Source organism: Podarcis liolepis, assembly GCF_965112155.1.
Source record: "Podarcis liolepis genome assembly, chromosome: 4".
In the NCBI taxonomy this organism is placed as follows: Eukaryota; Metazoa; Chordata; class Lepidosauria; order Squamata; family Lacertidae; genus Podarcis; species Podarcis liolepis.
This window is the reverse complement of record NC_139558.1, coordinates 73,090,525-73,107,667: the sequence shown is the minus strand read 5'-3', so window position 1 is coordinate 73,107,667 and position 17,143 is coordinate 73,090,525. Positions and strand designations below refer to the sequence as shown.

General features: G+C 44.0%; 2 protein-coding genes across 5 annotated transcripts in view; one reads left to right on the top strand and one right to left on the bottom strand.

Annotated features, from left to right (window-relative positions):
- The window catches only part of CMSS1 (cms1 ribosomal small subunit homolog), a 181,379-nt gene that overhangs the window by 157,787 nt on the left and 6,449 nt on the right, over window positions 1-17,143 (bottom strand). The window lies entirely within an intron of this gene.
- FILIP1L (filamin A interacting protein 1 like) overlaps window positions 1-17,143 on the top strand; it is a 156,156-nt gene that overhangs the window by 137,000 nt on the left and 2,013 nt on the right. For both annotated transcript variants that reach the window (XM_083500767.1, XM_083500768.1), the window contains one exon: window positions 1,640-4,406. In XM_083500767.1, coding sequence (XP_083356893.1) covers window positions 1,640-4,406 — 2,767 coding nt within the window. The remainder of the gene's footprint in view (window positions 1-1,639; window positions 4,407-17,143) is intronic.

The window sequence follows — 17,143 nt, the reverse complement described above, 5'->3', positions numbered from 1 at the left end:
GGCGAGTTTGCCTATGCCTGTTCTAAGGTAACACTCCCTTTAGTCTCTTTTTTGCAGTGCATTTTTGGCCCCCTTTACTGTTTACAGTAAAGGCTCATTGAAAGCCAATTTCACTATATTATCTTCATGTTGTCTGTTGTATACAAAGCTGGAGTATAAGGAATTCTACTTATGGTGCCCCATAAATATAAATACTATTTATATTGTCAAAGCCATCTGCTTGTCCCTCAATACGTTTTATATTTAAATATATGTACATGTGCACACAAACACTCAGCTTTTCAGTTCCAGAAGACCCGCAAGGCAGCACACAAAACATCAATGAAAACAAATAAATAAGAACTAAGAGTCCACAGCAAAATAAACAAAAGTACTGAAGGTTATGCCTTCAACTAAACAATGTCTCTAACTGCAGCCACTGCTGCTTTGTTTACTGAATTCTACATGAAGAGATTGTAGGTTACAACAGTTGTGTTTAATGAAAAACCCAGCCCCAGGCCATGACAACAGTGACCCCCATGTTACAGAGGAGTGAGTGGATTTTGCAGTGCTGGACATAATTTTTAATTGGAAAATTTCTATGCAAATAGGATGAATTGCATTGGAAAGCCAATGACTCCGTTGGTAGAACATGAGACTCTTAATCTCAGGGTTGTGGGTCTAGTTGGACTAGATAAGCCTTGTGGTCCCTTCCAATGCTACAATTCTATTATTCCGATGTTCTAAAGGGTATCTAATTTAGAATGTTTACTTTACTTGAGTTCAGTAAGCAGAGCTAAGAACTTTGAAACTGCCAAGCTTGCCTAATAATGTATTTTTAATTGGTAACCATTCATTTTCACTAATGAACTTATGAAATGGAATATTCTCCGCAAAAACAGAAAGCACTGAAAAATGTTCTACCCCACATAAAATTGTCTATTACTAAGCTAATTATAGTTATTACCACCTTAAGGGGCGTTTTATGGATCTGAACATATTGCCTTAGGCAATTAATGGGAGTGGGGGATCAAATTTTTATTTACTGCTACGGAAAAAAAGAAAATCAAGATAAAGCTTCCAACACGAAAATACTAAAGCTCTCCAAAAAGTAGAGTTACATGCAATTAACATTTGTGTATTTTTAATGTAGCTTTGCATAGCCATAATAGGACTTTTAAAATATGACACAGGCAGGTAACATGCTATTAAAAAGTATATTGGGTCATGAAATGTCTATATACAGGGCAGGATATTGGCCTTTTGCTAACATGAAAAGATGCATGGCAGTGAGTTTTAGATCTAGTGTGCCAGAACCACAAATATGCCCATAAAATGGTAATTACAAGGCAGAGGATAACATGAAATTACAAGGTGCAATCTACCTTCTACCTCCTTCCTAGCCTAGGGCAATATATAGTCCACATTAGCATCCACACCAAAGGAAGAGGAGAAGGAGGTATGGAAGCGGATACCTTTGAACAAGTTAAAATTACAACTGTGGGAAATGTATAATATCTGTTCAAGAAATATTATTTTATCTGTTCAAATGTTTTCTAAAAGAAAGGATTTCATATTTTCTAAAACAGCACTTCATTTCTTAAGTACGTATCGGAAACACTATCACAAAATTAATTTTGATTTTTTTTTTGCCTTTCAGATTGAAAAAGCTTATTGACCAAGACGCAGCCTATCAGGCAAAAAAAGAAAAGGAAAACAGCAAGAAAATAAACAAACTGAAGGAGGAACTGACAAAACTCAAAACATTTGCGTTAATGGTCGTGGATGAACAGCAAAGACTCACAGAACAGCTAAGCCAGCAAAGCCAAAAGATCCAAGACTTGACCATCACTGCGGAACAAGCTCATGAGAAACTCTCCACTGCAGAAACAAAAGCTCAAGAAGAGGAACAGAAAGCTCTCCGGCTGGAAGCAGAACTTCAGGCGCAGTCCTGTAAGGCCTGCCAAGAACAGGAGGTCGCCATGGCCAAACTAACCAATGAAGAGAGCCAGAACCGCCAGCTTCGCTTAAAATTAACAGCCCTCAGTCGGCAAATTGATGAACTTGAGGAGACTAATAAGTCATTGCGGAAGGCAGAAGAAGAACTGCAGGACCTGAGAGAGAAAATGAACCGAGGGGAATGCGGAAATTCTACCCTTATGTCTGAAGTGGAAGAGCTAAGGAAAAGAGTACTGGAGATGGAAGGGAAGGACGAAGAACTCATAAAAATGGAAGAACAGTGCAGGGAGCTTCACAAGAAGCTAGAAAAAGAAGCATCCCAGAGTAAGAACTTCAAAGCAGAAGTTGATAAACTCAACAAGAGAATAATGGAGCTTGAGAAACTGGAGGATGCTTTCAGCAAGAGCAAGCAGGAATGTTACTCTTTGAAATGCAACCTTGAAAAAGAAAAAATGTTAACAAAGCAGCTGTCGCAGGAACTGGATGGCTTAAAAGCCCGTATAGGAGAGCTTGAAATAATTGAAAGCAAATTGGAAAAAACAGAGCTAACACTTAAGGAAGATTTGACAAAACTGAAATCATTAACGGTCATGCTTGTAGACGAGAGGAAAACAATGAATGAGAAAATAAAACAAACAGAAGAAAAACTACAAACTGCAAATACACAACTTCAGCTGGAACAAAAAAAAGTTATGTCAGTCACCGAAAAACTGATTGAAGAAAGCAAGAAGGCATTAAAATCTAAAACTGATGCAGAGGAAAAAATGTCCCATCTCACAAGAGACAGGGATGAGTTGAAAAACAAACTAAAAGCAGAGGAAGAGAAAGGAAGTGATCTCTCCTCCAAAATGAACCTGCTAAGGAAAAAGCTTCAGTCCTTAGAAGCCATTGAAAAGGAGTTTCTTAAAAATAAACTTAAGGAAACTACCAAGCCTAGTCCATCTTTGCAGCAAGAAAACAACAAGATTAAAGAACTAGCCCAGGAAATTGAGAGGCTCAAGCACAAACTTAAAGAAATGAAAGCCATAGAAGATGATCTCATGAAAACAGAGGACGAATTTGAATCTTTAGAACGTAGATATATCAATGAACAAGACAAAGCCAGATTCCTATCAGAGGAACTTGATGTTGTGAAAAGAGAATTGGCTCGGTATAAGTTAGCAGAGAAGACGGAATGCAACCACGAACAGAGATTATTCAGGAAACTCAAGGAAGAAGCAGCCAAATCAGGACACCTTTCAAGGGAAGTAGATGCACTGAAGGAGAAAATTCATGAGTACATGGCAACAGAAGATTTAATATGTCATCTAAGGGAAGACCATACAATCCTGCAGAAGAAACTCACTCACCAAGAAAACAAAAACAAAGAATTGGGAAGAGAAATGGAAATCCTTACTAAAGAACTAGAGAGGTATCGGCGTTTCAGTAAGAGCCTCAGACCAAGTCTCAATGGAAGGAGAATTTCCGACTTGCAAGTTCTCTCTAAGGAAGTTCAAACAGAACCAGCAGACAATGAACCACCTGATTACAAGAGTCTAGTTCCTTTGGAACGGGCTGTCATAAATGGACATTTATATGAAGAGAGTGACAATGAAGAAGACGACGACAACAATGATGATGAGCAAACAATATCCTTCAAGTACAATGCCGCTGTTGCAAATGCAGTAAACAATAGTAAACTTTGGATACCATGGATGAAGTCCAAAGAAAGCCACATCCAAAATGGAAAAGTTCTCACCAAGCAGAATGGAAACTGCATTCAGCCTGGAAATTTGGTTCTAAGCCATACACCAGGCCAGCCTCTTCATATAAAAGTTACTCCTGACCATGGACAAAACACAGCTACCCTTGAAATAACAAGCCCTACTACAGAGAGTTCCCACTCTTTTACAAGCACAGCTGTGATACCCAACTGTGGCACACCAAAGCAAAGAATAACCATAATTAAAAATGGGTCTTTGACGCCTATAAAATCTAAAGTAGCTGATGGTTATACAAGTCCAGAGCAAGCCGTGCCACCACTTACTGTGTCTGCCTTTGCTAGATCTCAAACACCTGAATCATGTGGCTCAGTAACTCCTGACAGGACAATGTCCCCTCTGGCTCTTACAAGTTCTTCAAGTTCCCCGGAGCAGGTACTTTCACCAGAGCCTCTGGAAACTGGTGACAAGCATGCTATCTTTAGAGTATCTCCTGAAAGGCAGTCATCCTGGCAGTTTCAAAGATCTAACAGTTCTGGTTCTAGTGTGATAACTACTGAAGATAATAAAATACATATTCACTTAGGAAGCCCTTATGTTCAAGCTATTCCTAATTCAGCAAAAAACATTAGCCCTTGCACCACAGCGCAGGATAGCAGAAGTCCAGCGTTAGCTAATGGAACGCCAACTAAAGCTATCAACAAAATCACCAGCAGCATCACTATTACACCAACAGCCACTCCTCTCTCACGGCAATCACAAATTACAGTAAGTAATGTGTATAACTGACCCTCCCTCGCTGTGTTGACTTACTTACTTACCACCAGTACAAACTTATACTCTACATCCTAGCAAGAAAGATTTGGGACTATTTTAATTAGAACTTTGTGAGAATTCCTTGCATGTGGTCCAACAACAGCATACAGAACTAACATGAAGATCCGTCTCTTTAAACATATATAAAGTGTGCACTTACTGTATTACCTGTTCATTTAAATAACTTTTTGTAAGACACTTAAGACTTGCACCTGTATAAATGCATCTTTGTGTATTGACGTTTTCAATAACTGACATTATTTCTTGACTGAAACTTTTTGGGTGAAATATTTTAACATTACAAAACAGTAAATAATTGTGTTTTTTAACCACTGCCTGCAGAAATCATTTCGTTTTTGTTCCTCTGTATGTGAATTTTTGCACGTAAAACAGTTTGATTTTAATCTTTAGACAGCGTGTTGATTTTCGTTCACTACCTTACTCATTCCCTGATTTTTCTATTGCTATACGGATCAGTACTTTCTGATCAAATAGCATACAAAATTGCATGTACTTTAAAATAATGATGCATGAAATTACATGAGACCCCAGAGTAGCATAGTGGTAAAGAGAATGAGTCGAGAGCCAGAAAGTGGCTGAGGTGAGATCTGAGCCAGCAATGAGCTCTCTGAGTAGAATAAGAGAAACCACTATCACTAATTTTCAGGATTGAAGAGAATATGTGCAAAATACTTTCAGCACTTGGGATAGCACTATATCAATTCAAAGCAAGCAAGTAAAAATATTTCAAAGCAAGCAAGGAAAAACATTTGGGGGAAATGTAATCTGGTAGTTCTCCCCCCCCCCCAATAATGCAAACTGGATCGTGAGAATTATACTCCAACTTCTTTAAGCCAGTTATTTCTCTCCCTTACCCACACACTTTGAATACGGGGAGCTACTTTACAGCAAGTCAAAATATTCATCGAGCCTAGCATTCCTTACTCTGACTGGCAGCAGCTCTCCAGGATCTCAGGCAGACGTCATGTGATCCTATTAACTGAAGATGCCAGGAATTCAACCTGGGAACCTCCTGGATGAACTGCAATAGCTTTGCCACTAACCTGTATCAAATTAGGTACCGTATTTTTCGCCCTATAGGACACACTTTTCCCCCTCCAAAAATGAAGGGGAAATGTGTGTGCGTCCTATGGGGCGAATGCAGGCTCCTTGGCTTCAGCGATAGCAACGCGAAGCCTCCGAAGCCTGCGCTCCAGAGGCTTCGCGTTGCTTTCGCTGAAGCCAGGAGAGTCTGCTCTTTGAGGCTGGCGGTGGGGGAAAGCAGCGCTTCCCCCCATCGCCAGCCCCAGAGGATCGGGGGGCAGCGGGAGGCGCACAACGCCTTTGCGCTACTCTCCAACCCCGCTTTGAGCCCTACAAGCTGGGTCGAAAAGCCCGCAGGAGCCGCGCACCCTTTAAAGGGTGCGTGGCTCCTGCGGGCTTTTATGTGGGGGGGGGGTTCCCCCACCTCCCAAAAAGCAGGCAAAAGCTACGCGCTCTTTAAAGGCGGCTTCTGCTGGCTTTTCTACAAGGGGGGGGGAATTCCCACTCCTCGTAGAAAAGCCCGCAGGAGCCGCACAGCCTTTAAAGAGCGCGCCGCTCTTGGGGGCTTTTCCCCAAGGAGAGAGAAGGGACTGACTGGCCGTTTCAGTCCCTTTTCCCTCCTGGTTGAAAAGCCCGCAGGAGTCGCGTGCGGCTCCTGTGGGCTTTTGCGGGAGGTGGGGGAATTCCGCCACCTCCCGCAAAAGCAGGGAGAAGGTCTTGGAGTAGCACACAGGTTGCGTGCAGCCTGTCCGCTGCTCCCAGAGCTGCAGGGGGGGGGATCATATTTTTTCCCTTGATTCCCCCCCCCCCTGAAAACTAGGTGCGCCCTATGGGCCGGTGCACCCTATAGGGCGAAAAATACGGTAGTGAACACATAAAAAAAAATTACCATCACATCTAATTCTGACAGACAATATTCAATGAATACCAAGGCAGTGTAAAAATGAAGCCCAAGTTCTATTAAGGATAACAGCTGCCTGTACTATGGGCTAAACTATAAAATTTGTCCTTAACTTTGGGTGCATTCACAAATATTTCACTGCAAACACACACACCAGCGTTGTACCAAGTACCCAACAGATTTTTGCTCCTATAAACATGCAAATATGATTCCAACACTACCCCCCTTTTTAACATGACCACTTCATTAAAGAAAGGAAAATCAGCAAAGGTTTTAAGTGTTATAAATAAATTGAGACATATAAATTCATTCATTTAAAAATACATTTATTCCACCTTTCCATATGTATGTTGTAGGTAGCTCTCAGAAAGACAAAAGAAAATATCAACACAACATTAAAATCTAATACAAAGAACATGAGCATAATCCACAATGGCACAACAACCTGCTGTCCACAGACAGCTGTTGTTCAGTCAGATGCCCAACAAGACAGCAGAACAAGTTTATTCAAACATGAAACACAACTTTTTCAAATGGGAACTTAGTGAAACAGAAGGTGGCAATTTAAACTCCCTGGAGAATGCATTCCAAATACAAGGACCATCACTGAAAAAGCCCCACTTCCATTTGCCACTCACCTAATCCCTGAAGGTGGGGGCACTAGCTAATGGTGCCCTCCAAAAAGCCAGATTCATGTAGAAACAGGTGACCCTGTAAGGCAGGAGGGGAACTGGAACTGTCTAGTGGGCCAGGCTGTTCTCTCCTCTGGCCCATACCAGGTTTGACAGGTAGGTGAAATTGGCCATTTGTCAATCACCTCCCAATGATCTCAGGTGACATTTTTTGCCCACAGACATTTGACAGAGCACTTTGGAAAACATTTCACAAAACAGCACTTTGCAAGACCGGACAATCAGCTGACTAGGGGTGCCCACAAACCTATTTTTGGCTGAGCCAGTTTTGTTACCTGTCTTGATGCCATATATGACATCAGGTGTAGGGCATGGCTTGGCCAGAACTATCTCCTAGGCCATATGAGGAGGCCTGGTGGGACTAATTAGGCCCGTGAGCCTGAGGTTTCCCATGCCTGCTGTAAGGCAAAGGCATATCCAAGATTCAAGTCATAAATTGGAATATCTGTAAGTTGGTATTCCAGTATGCATGTAACACTAAACCATAGTTAACAATTAACTATGGTTTAATATGAATGAGCAGTGTGCTGGTGCATGGTGCTGATTAGTGCATACTTCGCTCCGCCTCCAATCCTATCTCTGATGCAGCTGGGGAAAAGACGCTATAAAGGCTGGCTTGGTGTTAGATGTTAACCAGTGCTCCTAGTTCCCCCACCCCACCTCCCCCAGCAAACCATAAGGAGTCAGCCAATAACAAATAGTGGCTTTTGTTCATGGTTTGGTTAAACTGTTCAGTCTCATTAAACCATACGTATTTTTAAACTATGGTTTAATGTATGACTCAGACCAAAACGTTACAATTTCCGTGGTAAAATAAAGTGATAAATTAAAGGTGCAGTTAAGGGGGGGGGGAGCTTTTACAGATGTTTAATCTAAAGTACAAGGAGAGCCTACTGAAATTAAGGTAATCGTGTTCATGACCTGCAGCCTTCATAGGTATTGCTCATATTTTCCAAGCAAAAGGTATGTGCATCAGCAATCACATTGGAACAGTTATATTTAAAACAGGTGTGAATTGGGGGGGGGGTTGTCTCAGGTGGAATAAGAGGTATTTTGAGGGGTAAGTAAGCTTGTGATGTTGTATTAACAAAAATTCACATTAAATACCAATACAGTGGTACCCCGCAAGACGAACGCCTCGCAAGACGGAAAACCCGCTAGACGAAAGGGTTTTCCGTTTTGGAGGCGCTTTGCAAAACGAATTTCCCTATGGGCTTGCTTCGCAAGACGAAAGCCCATAGGGAAATCTCCGGGGACCTCTTTTAAATGCTAGCGGTGGGGAGCAAAGCCTTTCCCCCCACTCCGGCCTTCAGAAGAGGTCCAAGAAGGCTGGCGGGGGCCGAAAGGCTTTGCTCCACAGCGCCAGCATTTTAAAAGCAGTCCGGGATAGCAGCGAAGCGCTTCCCGCTATCCCAGACGGCTTTTGAAGGCAGGAGAGATCCGCGAAGCCTGGGCGCTCTGATGTCAGCGCGCGCAGGCTTCGGCATGCCGGCCACTCTCCGCCAGCAGCGGCAGCGCTGCCACTGCTGGCGGAGAGGTCTGCGAAGCCTGGGCGCGCTGATGTCAGTGCGTGCAGGCTTCGGCATGCCGGCAACTCTCCGCCAGCGCGCGCAGGCTGCCGCTGCTGGCGGAGAGGTCCGCGAAGCCTTGGCCAGACAGCTTTTGAAGGCAGGCGGGGGGGAGCAAAGACTTTCGCCCCCGCCAGCCTTCAGAAGAGGTCCAGGACCTCTTCTGAAGGCTGGCGGGGGGCAAAAGTCTTTGTCCCCCCTGCCTGCCTTCCCAGGGGCTTTTAAATCGCCCCGGACAGCGGAGAAGTCCTCCGCTGTCCTGGGGCGATTTTAAAATGCCGCCCGCCAGCATTTTAAGATCGCCCCGGACAGCGGAGAAGCCCTCCGCTGTCCCGGGGTTTTTTAAAATGCTGGGGGTGGGAAAAAAAGCCCTTGTCCCCCCCCCCCAGCCTTCAGAAGAGGTCGGGGGACAGACTGTCCCCGGACCTGGTCTGAAGTCGGTTTCCCTAGGAACGCATTAATTGATTTTCAATGCATTCCTATGGGAAACCGTGCATCGCAAGACGAAAAACTCGCAAGAAGAAAAAACTTGCGGAACGAATTAATTTCGTCTTGCGAGGCACCACTGTATTCTTAAACAACTCAGTATCTTCTACACTTACAGTGCAATCCTATATATATATATATATATCTACTTAGGAGTAAGCCCCACTGAGTTCAACAAGGCTTGCTCCCCCAGGTGCAAGCCTTAGTTATTCTGGTTTGATATTACAAAAGAAAGTAAAATATATTTCAGATTGCTTTATCAGCTGCATTTAAGTCTTTAAGACATAGATCACCATCTAGAGAAATTTAGACACACCTTAAATTCTGCTGAAATCCATGGAAATTCACATTGATTACTTTCTCTGGATTACAAGCATAAAAAGAAGCATCTCTTTTGGTTAGGCTTTTGCTGAAATTCTAGGATTATTATGAAGAGGTGTTTTCAAAAGCTGAGAAAGTTAACTATTAGAAGAACAGCAGCACAGTTGCTGAACTATTTATTTAGTTTGCAAGAATATATCAGGAATAATGTGCATTCAACAGAGACAAGATTTAAAAGATGAGTGGATCCTATCAGGAAATAGCAGGCAAAAATAACCAGGGATCCAATAAAGCCTTGCTTTGGATGAACTTTTCAGGTATCGACTATAACTACGCGAGAAAAAGAAATTGAATTGAACTAAACACACAAAACATGATTTGCAAATGTGAATAGTTTGCCAATTTGACAAAACAAAACTACCAAATAGATGTTTGGTTTTTTGAAGGTAAATAACCCAAGGTAAACCTAGGATGCAGTCCATAAAACTATCCTATCAATCGACTGAAAGAGCTGGTTTCACTTTTCAAAAAAATGAGTCCCATTCCACACAACTGGCTAATCTGCCAGGACGGAATCCCGGATGTACACATGATCTAACAGAGGAAGATGCAAACAAACTGCATATACAAATGCAGACAAGAAAAGAGGCATTATTTTCAAACTGGGCCGGAGCAAGCATGGTAACACACCTTATTTAAAATGTCAGCCAAAGGGGGAGGCATTGCACCCCTGCATTCCAGTGCAGATAGGATTCCGATACAAACCACAAGTTTGTGTTTTTAACCCAGGTATCTAACCAGTGGCGTAGCGTGGGTTGTCAGCACCCGGGGCAAGGCAAGTAATTTGCGCCCCCTAACCCGCGGATTTGCACCCCCGAACCCTAACCACCAGATGTTGCACCCGGTGCAGCCGCCCCCCCCTGCACCCCCCACGCTACGCCACTGTATCTAACTACAGGTATTTGAAGCATATTATTAAATCTGTTTTAGTACGGTGGTCAGCTTGGCCCACATAACATACAAATAATGCAAGAACTACATACAGTGGTGCCTCGCAAGACGAAATTAATTCGTTCCGCAAGTCTCTTCGTCTTGCGGTTTTTTCGTCTTGCGATGCACGGTTTCCCATAGGAATGCATTGAAAATCAATTAATGCGTTCCTAGGGAAACCGCCTTCAGACCAGGTCCGGGGACAAGGGCTTTTCTTCCCACCCCCAGCATTTTAAAAAACCCTGGGACAGCGGAGGACTTCTCCGCTGTCCGGGGCGATCTTAAAATGCTGGCGGGCGGCATTTTAAAATCGCCCCGGACAGCGGAGGACTTCTCCGCTGTCCGGGGCGATTTAAAAGCCCCTGGGAAGGCAGGCAGGGGGGACAAAGACTTTCGCCCCCTGCCCGCCTTCAGAAGGTGTCCCCGCCCCCCTCCCCACTTCGGAACAGCTTTCCGAAGTGGGGCGGCTGGGGCAGGTGTCCCCGCCCCCCCTCCCCACTTCGGAACAGCTTTCCGAAGTGGGGCGGCTGGGGCAGGTGTCCCCGCCCCCCCGCCCCACTTCGGAACAGCTTTCCGAAGTGGGGCGGCTGGGGCAGGTGTCCCCGCCCCCCCGCCCCACTTCGGAACAGCTTTCCGAAGTGGGGCGGCTGGGGCAGGTGTCCCCGCCCCCCCTTCAGAACAGCGTTTTAAAATGTTGGGGGTCGGCAGCGCTTCGCTCCCGACCCCCAGCATTTTAAAACCTTCCCGGGACACGGGGAGATTTTAAAATGCTGGGGGTCGGCAGCGCTTCGCTCCCGACCCCCAGCATTTTAAAACCTTCCCGGGACACGGGGAGATTTTAAAATGCTGGGGGTCGGCAGCGCTTCGCTCCCGACCCCCAGCATTTTAAAACCTCCCCGGGACATGGGGAGATTTTAAAATGCTGGGGGTCGGCAGCTAACGCTTCGCTCCCGACCCCCAGCATTTTAAAATCTCCCCGGGACAGAGACTTCTCTGCTGTCCCTTGGAGATTTTAAAATGCTGGGGGTCGGCAGCGAACGCTTCGCTCCCGCCCGCCAGCATTTTAAGATCGCCCGGGGCAGGCGGGGGGGGGAAGGCAGGCGGGGGGGAGCAAAGACTTTTGCCCCCCGCCGGCCTTCAGAAGAGGTCCTCTTCTGAAGGCCGGCTGTGGGCAAAAGTCTTTGCTCCCCACCGCCAGCATTTCCCTATGGGCTTTCGTCTTGCGATGCAAGCCCATAGGGAAATTCGTCTTGCGAAGCACCTCCAAAACAGAAAACCCTTTCGTCTTGCGGGTTTTCCGTCTTGCGAGGCATTCGTCTTGCGGGGTACCACTGTACTTGTAATCCTGGTCTTATAGATCAGAGCCCCAATTTAACAGGAGAAATTTATTAGGCATGTGAGGCAAATTTCTGGGTTTAAGCGTTGCACCTCAGGGAACACTCCTCAAGATAAGAATATGTGCTGCAGTGGAACAAATAGCTACCTTTCATAGGAACAATAGAACAACAACAAAAACCCTATTGTTTCTATACAGCAGAACTACATGAACATCAAGAAAAGAGCTTTCGTGTGCATGCACACTTCTTCAGACACCAAGAAGTGTGCATGCACACAAAAGTTCATACCACTAACAAACTTATTTGGTCTCTAAGGTGCTACTGGACGGAATTTTTTTATTTTGTTTCAACTACGGCAGACCAACACGGCTACCTGCCTGTAACTAGAATCAATAGGTGTAGACAATAAATGACCAAGCCACATGCAACAGCAGCTACTTATACAGTACAGAAAGACTGGCTGAGAACATCCTATTAAAGCATTCTATATAATTACAATGATTAAAAGGATCACACCTGGACTAATTATCAGTAACTCAACTGAAGACAGTCTAATTTGATTTGATTTATTAAAAAAAGATCAAAAGGAGAGACAAGACAGTAAGGTTTCTGCAAAGTTCTAAAGGTTGACTATCTACTGTACTTCAAGCTCTGCTTGGCTCATTTAATAATGCCAAGCCACAACTCTCTTTTATCATCACTAGAAACCTGCATATGCTGCTGACTTGCATGTAATTTATAGTGATTTGAAAAGGACTTACTCATGAGAAAAATATGTATAGGCTCACAGTTCAATAGAATAAAAGACCTATTCCAAACTCCAATTCTATGCCAAATACCATGTTAAAAAAGAAAAACCTATCATAATATTACTATAACGGGTTGGCAACCGATTATGCCAACTGCCCCTAAGGTTCCTCTGCTTTTCACTTAAATATAGGGTTTCTTTCTAAATGCTTCAAATGGTAACCACATCCTGTGAAATTAAGCAATTCTATCCTGAACCCACATTAAATTAAACAACCTATAATGCAAACTTTAGAAATCCTTGGGTGATCAGTTGCATCATAAAGGGCAACATGAACAAGTATAAAATCATGCATTTGCCCATTATTTCCCTGAGGCTATCCCAACTGAATGCTGTAACTGAAAACAGCAAAAATCTAAGACTATTTAGCTCATATTGTGCACCACCCAGGCAAGTACTGCTTTTGTGGATCAGACCAAATATACTTCTAGGGCAGGGGTCTGCAACCTGCAGCTCCGGAGCCGCATGTGGCTCTTTTACACCTTTGCCATGGCTCCGGGGCGGATACTAGCGAGGGGAGGAGGCGCATTGTGCGCCCCGACACTCCCCACTGTGGCGGGCAATGTACTGGCTGTGATGTCGCATGGGGGTGGTGCGTGCGTTAGTCACGCACCGTCCCGACGTCACCTTCCCGCCCGCCCGCTACATTGTAAGGGGCATGTACACTGTTTTGAAGGGGAGTGGAGAACACACACACACACAAAAAGGTAACTTGTTAATTTAACGTTTATTTCTATGAGGAGGAGTAATTCTGAGGAGTCAAACAAAGAAATAATAATAAAAAGTGACAAAAAAGTTATTTTTATAATGACGAGTTTTGCGGCTCCCAGTTTTTTCTTCTTTGGAAATGGGTCCAAGTGGCTCTTTTTGTCTTAAAGGTTGCAGACCCCTGTTCTAGGGCGACGCTACATCTCCCACAGTGGCCAGCTATGTTCTGCCTCCACCACTGGAGATGGCATGTTTGGAGTCGCAAGTGAAGAGAGTGCTGTTGAATTCAGGTCTTGCTTGCAGGACTCCTATAGGCTTCTGGCTGGCCACTGAGGGAACAGGATGCTAGATGAGATGGGCCTCTGACCAGATCTTAAAAAGGTTCTTCTTACATTATTATGCCACTGGTGAGCTCACAAAGAGAACTAGAGGAAAAGCCGTTTATAGCTTGTTCCCAGCGTTTGACATAAGTTTAGCAGCGAAGACCTAAAAATATTGTGCTAGGAAAAAGAGAAGGGCAGAAGCAGGGTAAAAGTGACCTTCCTTTCCTTGGCACTCCCAGTTCCTTTGCCTCAGTCTGGTCAGTAGGCTCATCTGCCGGCCAACTCCAAGAAACAGATACTAAACCCAGTGGTTGTCAGTAACAGGCTGCTTGCCTAAGTGGTTCTTTCTAACGCCACAAAACAGAAAGACCTGGCACATACACATTCAACATCTTAAAAGGCGGCTGTAATCTATCTACAAAAGTGGAAAACTTGAGCACATTTTACTTCCCACTAATGTCAATGGCAACCATCATCACTTGTTCAGCATTATTCCATTGAAATCAGCTGAATCCAGAAGCTTGGCTTGTGCCCACCCTTGGTATTTACAAATGATTGCCAACTTTTTATATCAGGGATGACAGTTAGGTTTCTGTCTCTAACCAATATGGCCTTATGGATCATATATACCTGGAGATAAGCATCCTTGCAGTAAACAATGCCAGATTTGAGAATTGTATCAGGTGCAACTTCGTAGCTGAAGGGTCCTTAGAAGGCAGGGGTGAGGGATCTGGCGCCCTTCAGATATTATTAGACTCCTGCTCTCATCATCCCCAGCCAGCATGACCAATGGTCAGGGATGATTTTTTTATTTGTTTATTTCAAGTTTGTGGACTGCTTTTCATCAAGGGGTCTAGAAGGTGGCAACACAAGAACAGGCCTTTCCTGTGGTGGCTCCCCACTTGTGGAATGCTCTCCCCAGGGAGGCTGACCTGGCACTTTCGTTACATATTTTTAGGTGCCAGGCAAAAACTTTCCTCTTCTCCCAGGCCTTTGTTTAATTAGCCAATCAATGGCCTTTTAAACTGGGGGAGAGGTATTGTTTTTCTTGTTACTATGTTATGCATTTGTGTTTTTATATCGTAAACTGCCCTGTGATCCTTGGATGAAGAGCAATATAGAAACTTAATAAACAACAACAAGAAGATGATCCTAAGTACCTGAAGTTCTGCTACCTCATAGAATCATAGAAGTGTAGAATTGGAAGGGACCCTGAGGATCATCTAACTTAACTCTCTGCAATTCAGCAATCTCAACTAAAGAATCCATGACAGGCGGACATCCAACCTCTGCATAAAAACATCCAATGAAGGAGAGACCACAACGTGCAGAGGGAGTTGGTTCCACTGTCGAACAGCTCTTACCGTCAGAAAGTTCCTCCTGATCTTTAGTAGGAATCTCCTTTCTTGTAACTTGAATCCAACGGTTTGGGTCCTACCCTCCATAGCAGGAGAAAACAAGCTTGCATATTTGTATGTGTGTGTATATACATATATCACTTTTATTGTACGAAACATGCTTCACAATCCTGATTTCACCAAGCTACGTAAGCCCTGTGAAACAAGGTACTGTATTAATTTGTACTGCAGACATGAAAAATTTAAGCTGACACACAGGGGCAGTTGCCAAAGAACTCCAAGGCTAAACTGGTATTTGCACGTGGGTTTCTTTGGCTATATGTATTGCCAAAGAGGAATTAGAAGCATTTGGAAATCTTACAGGAAAGGAACTAATCAGGAATACTTCCTAAGTAGAACTGAACTCAGCAATTCAGGCAGAAGCATTAATAAAATTTTATTATTATTCTGACCCCCTCCTTTGGTAATTCTTCACAGAACTCTAGCCCAATGGTTGCCATCAATTTGATTTGAACTGATTTTATAATGAAATGATTTTAGAATGCTGTATTGTTTTACTGTTGTTAGTCGCTCTAAGCCCGGTTTCGGCTGGGGAGGAAGGGATATAAATAAAAATTTATTATTTATTTATTATTATCATTAAAAAATAACCAGAAACAGACCAGCCCATTTATTCCAGGCTCTCTCATACACGAAACAATTTTCTTCTCAGCATATCAGATCTTCTGCCCAGGTGGGGGATAAATATGAAGGGAAACCAGCTTCTACCCATAGGTATATGAAGGGAACTTGACTACATCACACTCAGCAGACTATAAATGGAACAGAAATTAAGCAATTGCACCCTCTGTAGGCCAAACCTTATCAGTTCAACATCATATACACACAAATTCCATTCACCAGTTAATTTTTCAAAGAGGGGATGTATGTGCACAATCAGACATCAGATATACACATGCAAGGCTGGTCCAAGCGGGCCTTCTGCCCACATAAAACATTAGGTAAAACAAATTAAATAGGGGAGTAAAGTACCCCAGTAGGCAATGTTCAGCTTCCATTGCTCTCTCATGTTTGTAGCCTCTAAGTGCCATAAGGTAAAGGTAAAGGGACCCCTGACCATTAGGTCTAATCGTGGCCGACTCTGGGGTTGCAGCGCTCATCTTGCTTTATTGGCCAAGGGAGCCGGCGTACAGCTTCCGGGTCATGTGGCCAGCATGACTAAGCCACTTCTGGTGAACCAGAGCAGCGCACAGTAACGCCATTTACCTTCCCGCCGGAGCGGTACCTATTTATCTACTTGCACTTTGACATGCTTTCAAACTGCTAGGTTGGCAGGAGCAGGGACCGAGAAACGGGAGCTCACCCTGTCACAGGGATTTGAACTGCTGATCTTCCAATCGGCAAGTCCTATGCTCTGTGGTTTAACCCACAGCGCCACCTGCGTCCCCTAAGTGCCATAGTTGTTTGCATTTTCAGATTGCGAGTCACACTCTTTATCCTTTCCAGCTGATCAGCAGGATAAAAGCCTTCCTTGCAGAATCAGTCTTTCTGAACATCTCCCTCTTGGTTGCCTTAAAAAAAAACCTCAGTAGACTTTGGGAGCAACAGGTGCCCTTGATAGCTGTTTGGAAGCTGCAGCTAATGAACAACACCGTGGCCCACCTGCTGATCGAAGAAGAGCCACAGTACCCAGAATCAGCTGAGCACCCATATTTATTCCAGGACACTATCCAAAGTGTTAATTTTTGACCTGTGAAGATTTTTACACTATGTTGATTTGCAATCTCCAAGATCAGTCAATACCTCTGATTATACACTTATTTGGTGTGGTTTTTAGCAGCTAAGTTTAATGGGTTTTGTTTAATGCAGGGATTGGAAACCTGTAGCCTTCTAGTCATCACTTTCTAGTCTTCACCCCAATAATTACCTATGCTGGCTGGAGGCCAACGATATTTAGATGTCCACAGGTTCTCTATCCCTACTTATATTTAGTGCAGTCTTGTCGTTTCCTTCTTGTCCACCATGAATTGCAGCTGCCTCAAGGTTGCATCCAAGGGGCTAAAAGATGGCTTTTTCTTCTAGCCTGCTATCTGCACAGCTCCAGAAAGAGGTGCAACAAGCCACTGCCATCTCAAGCCACACACGTGTCTTTC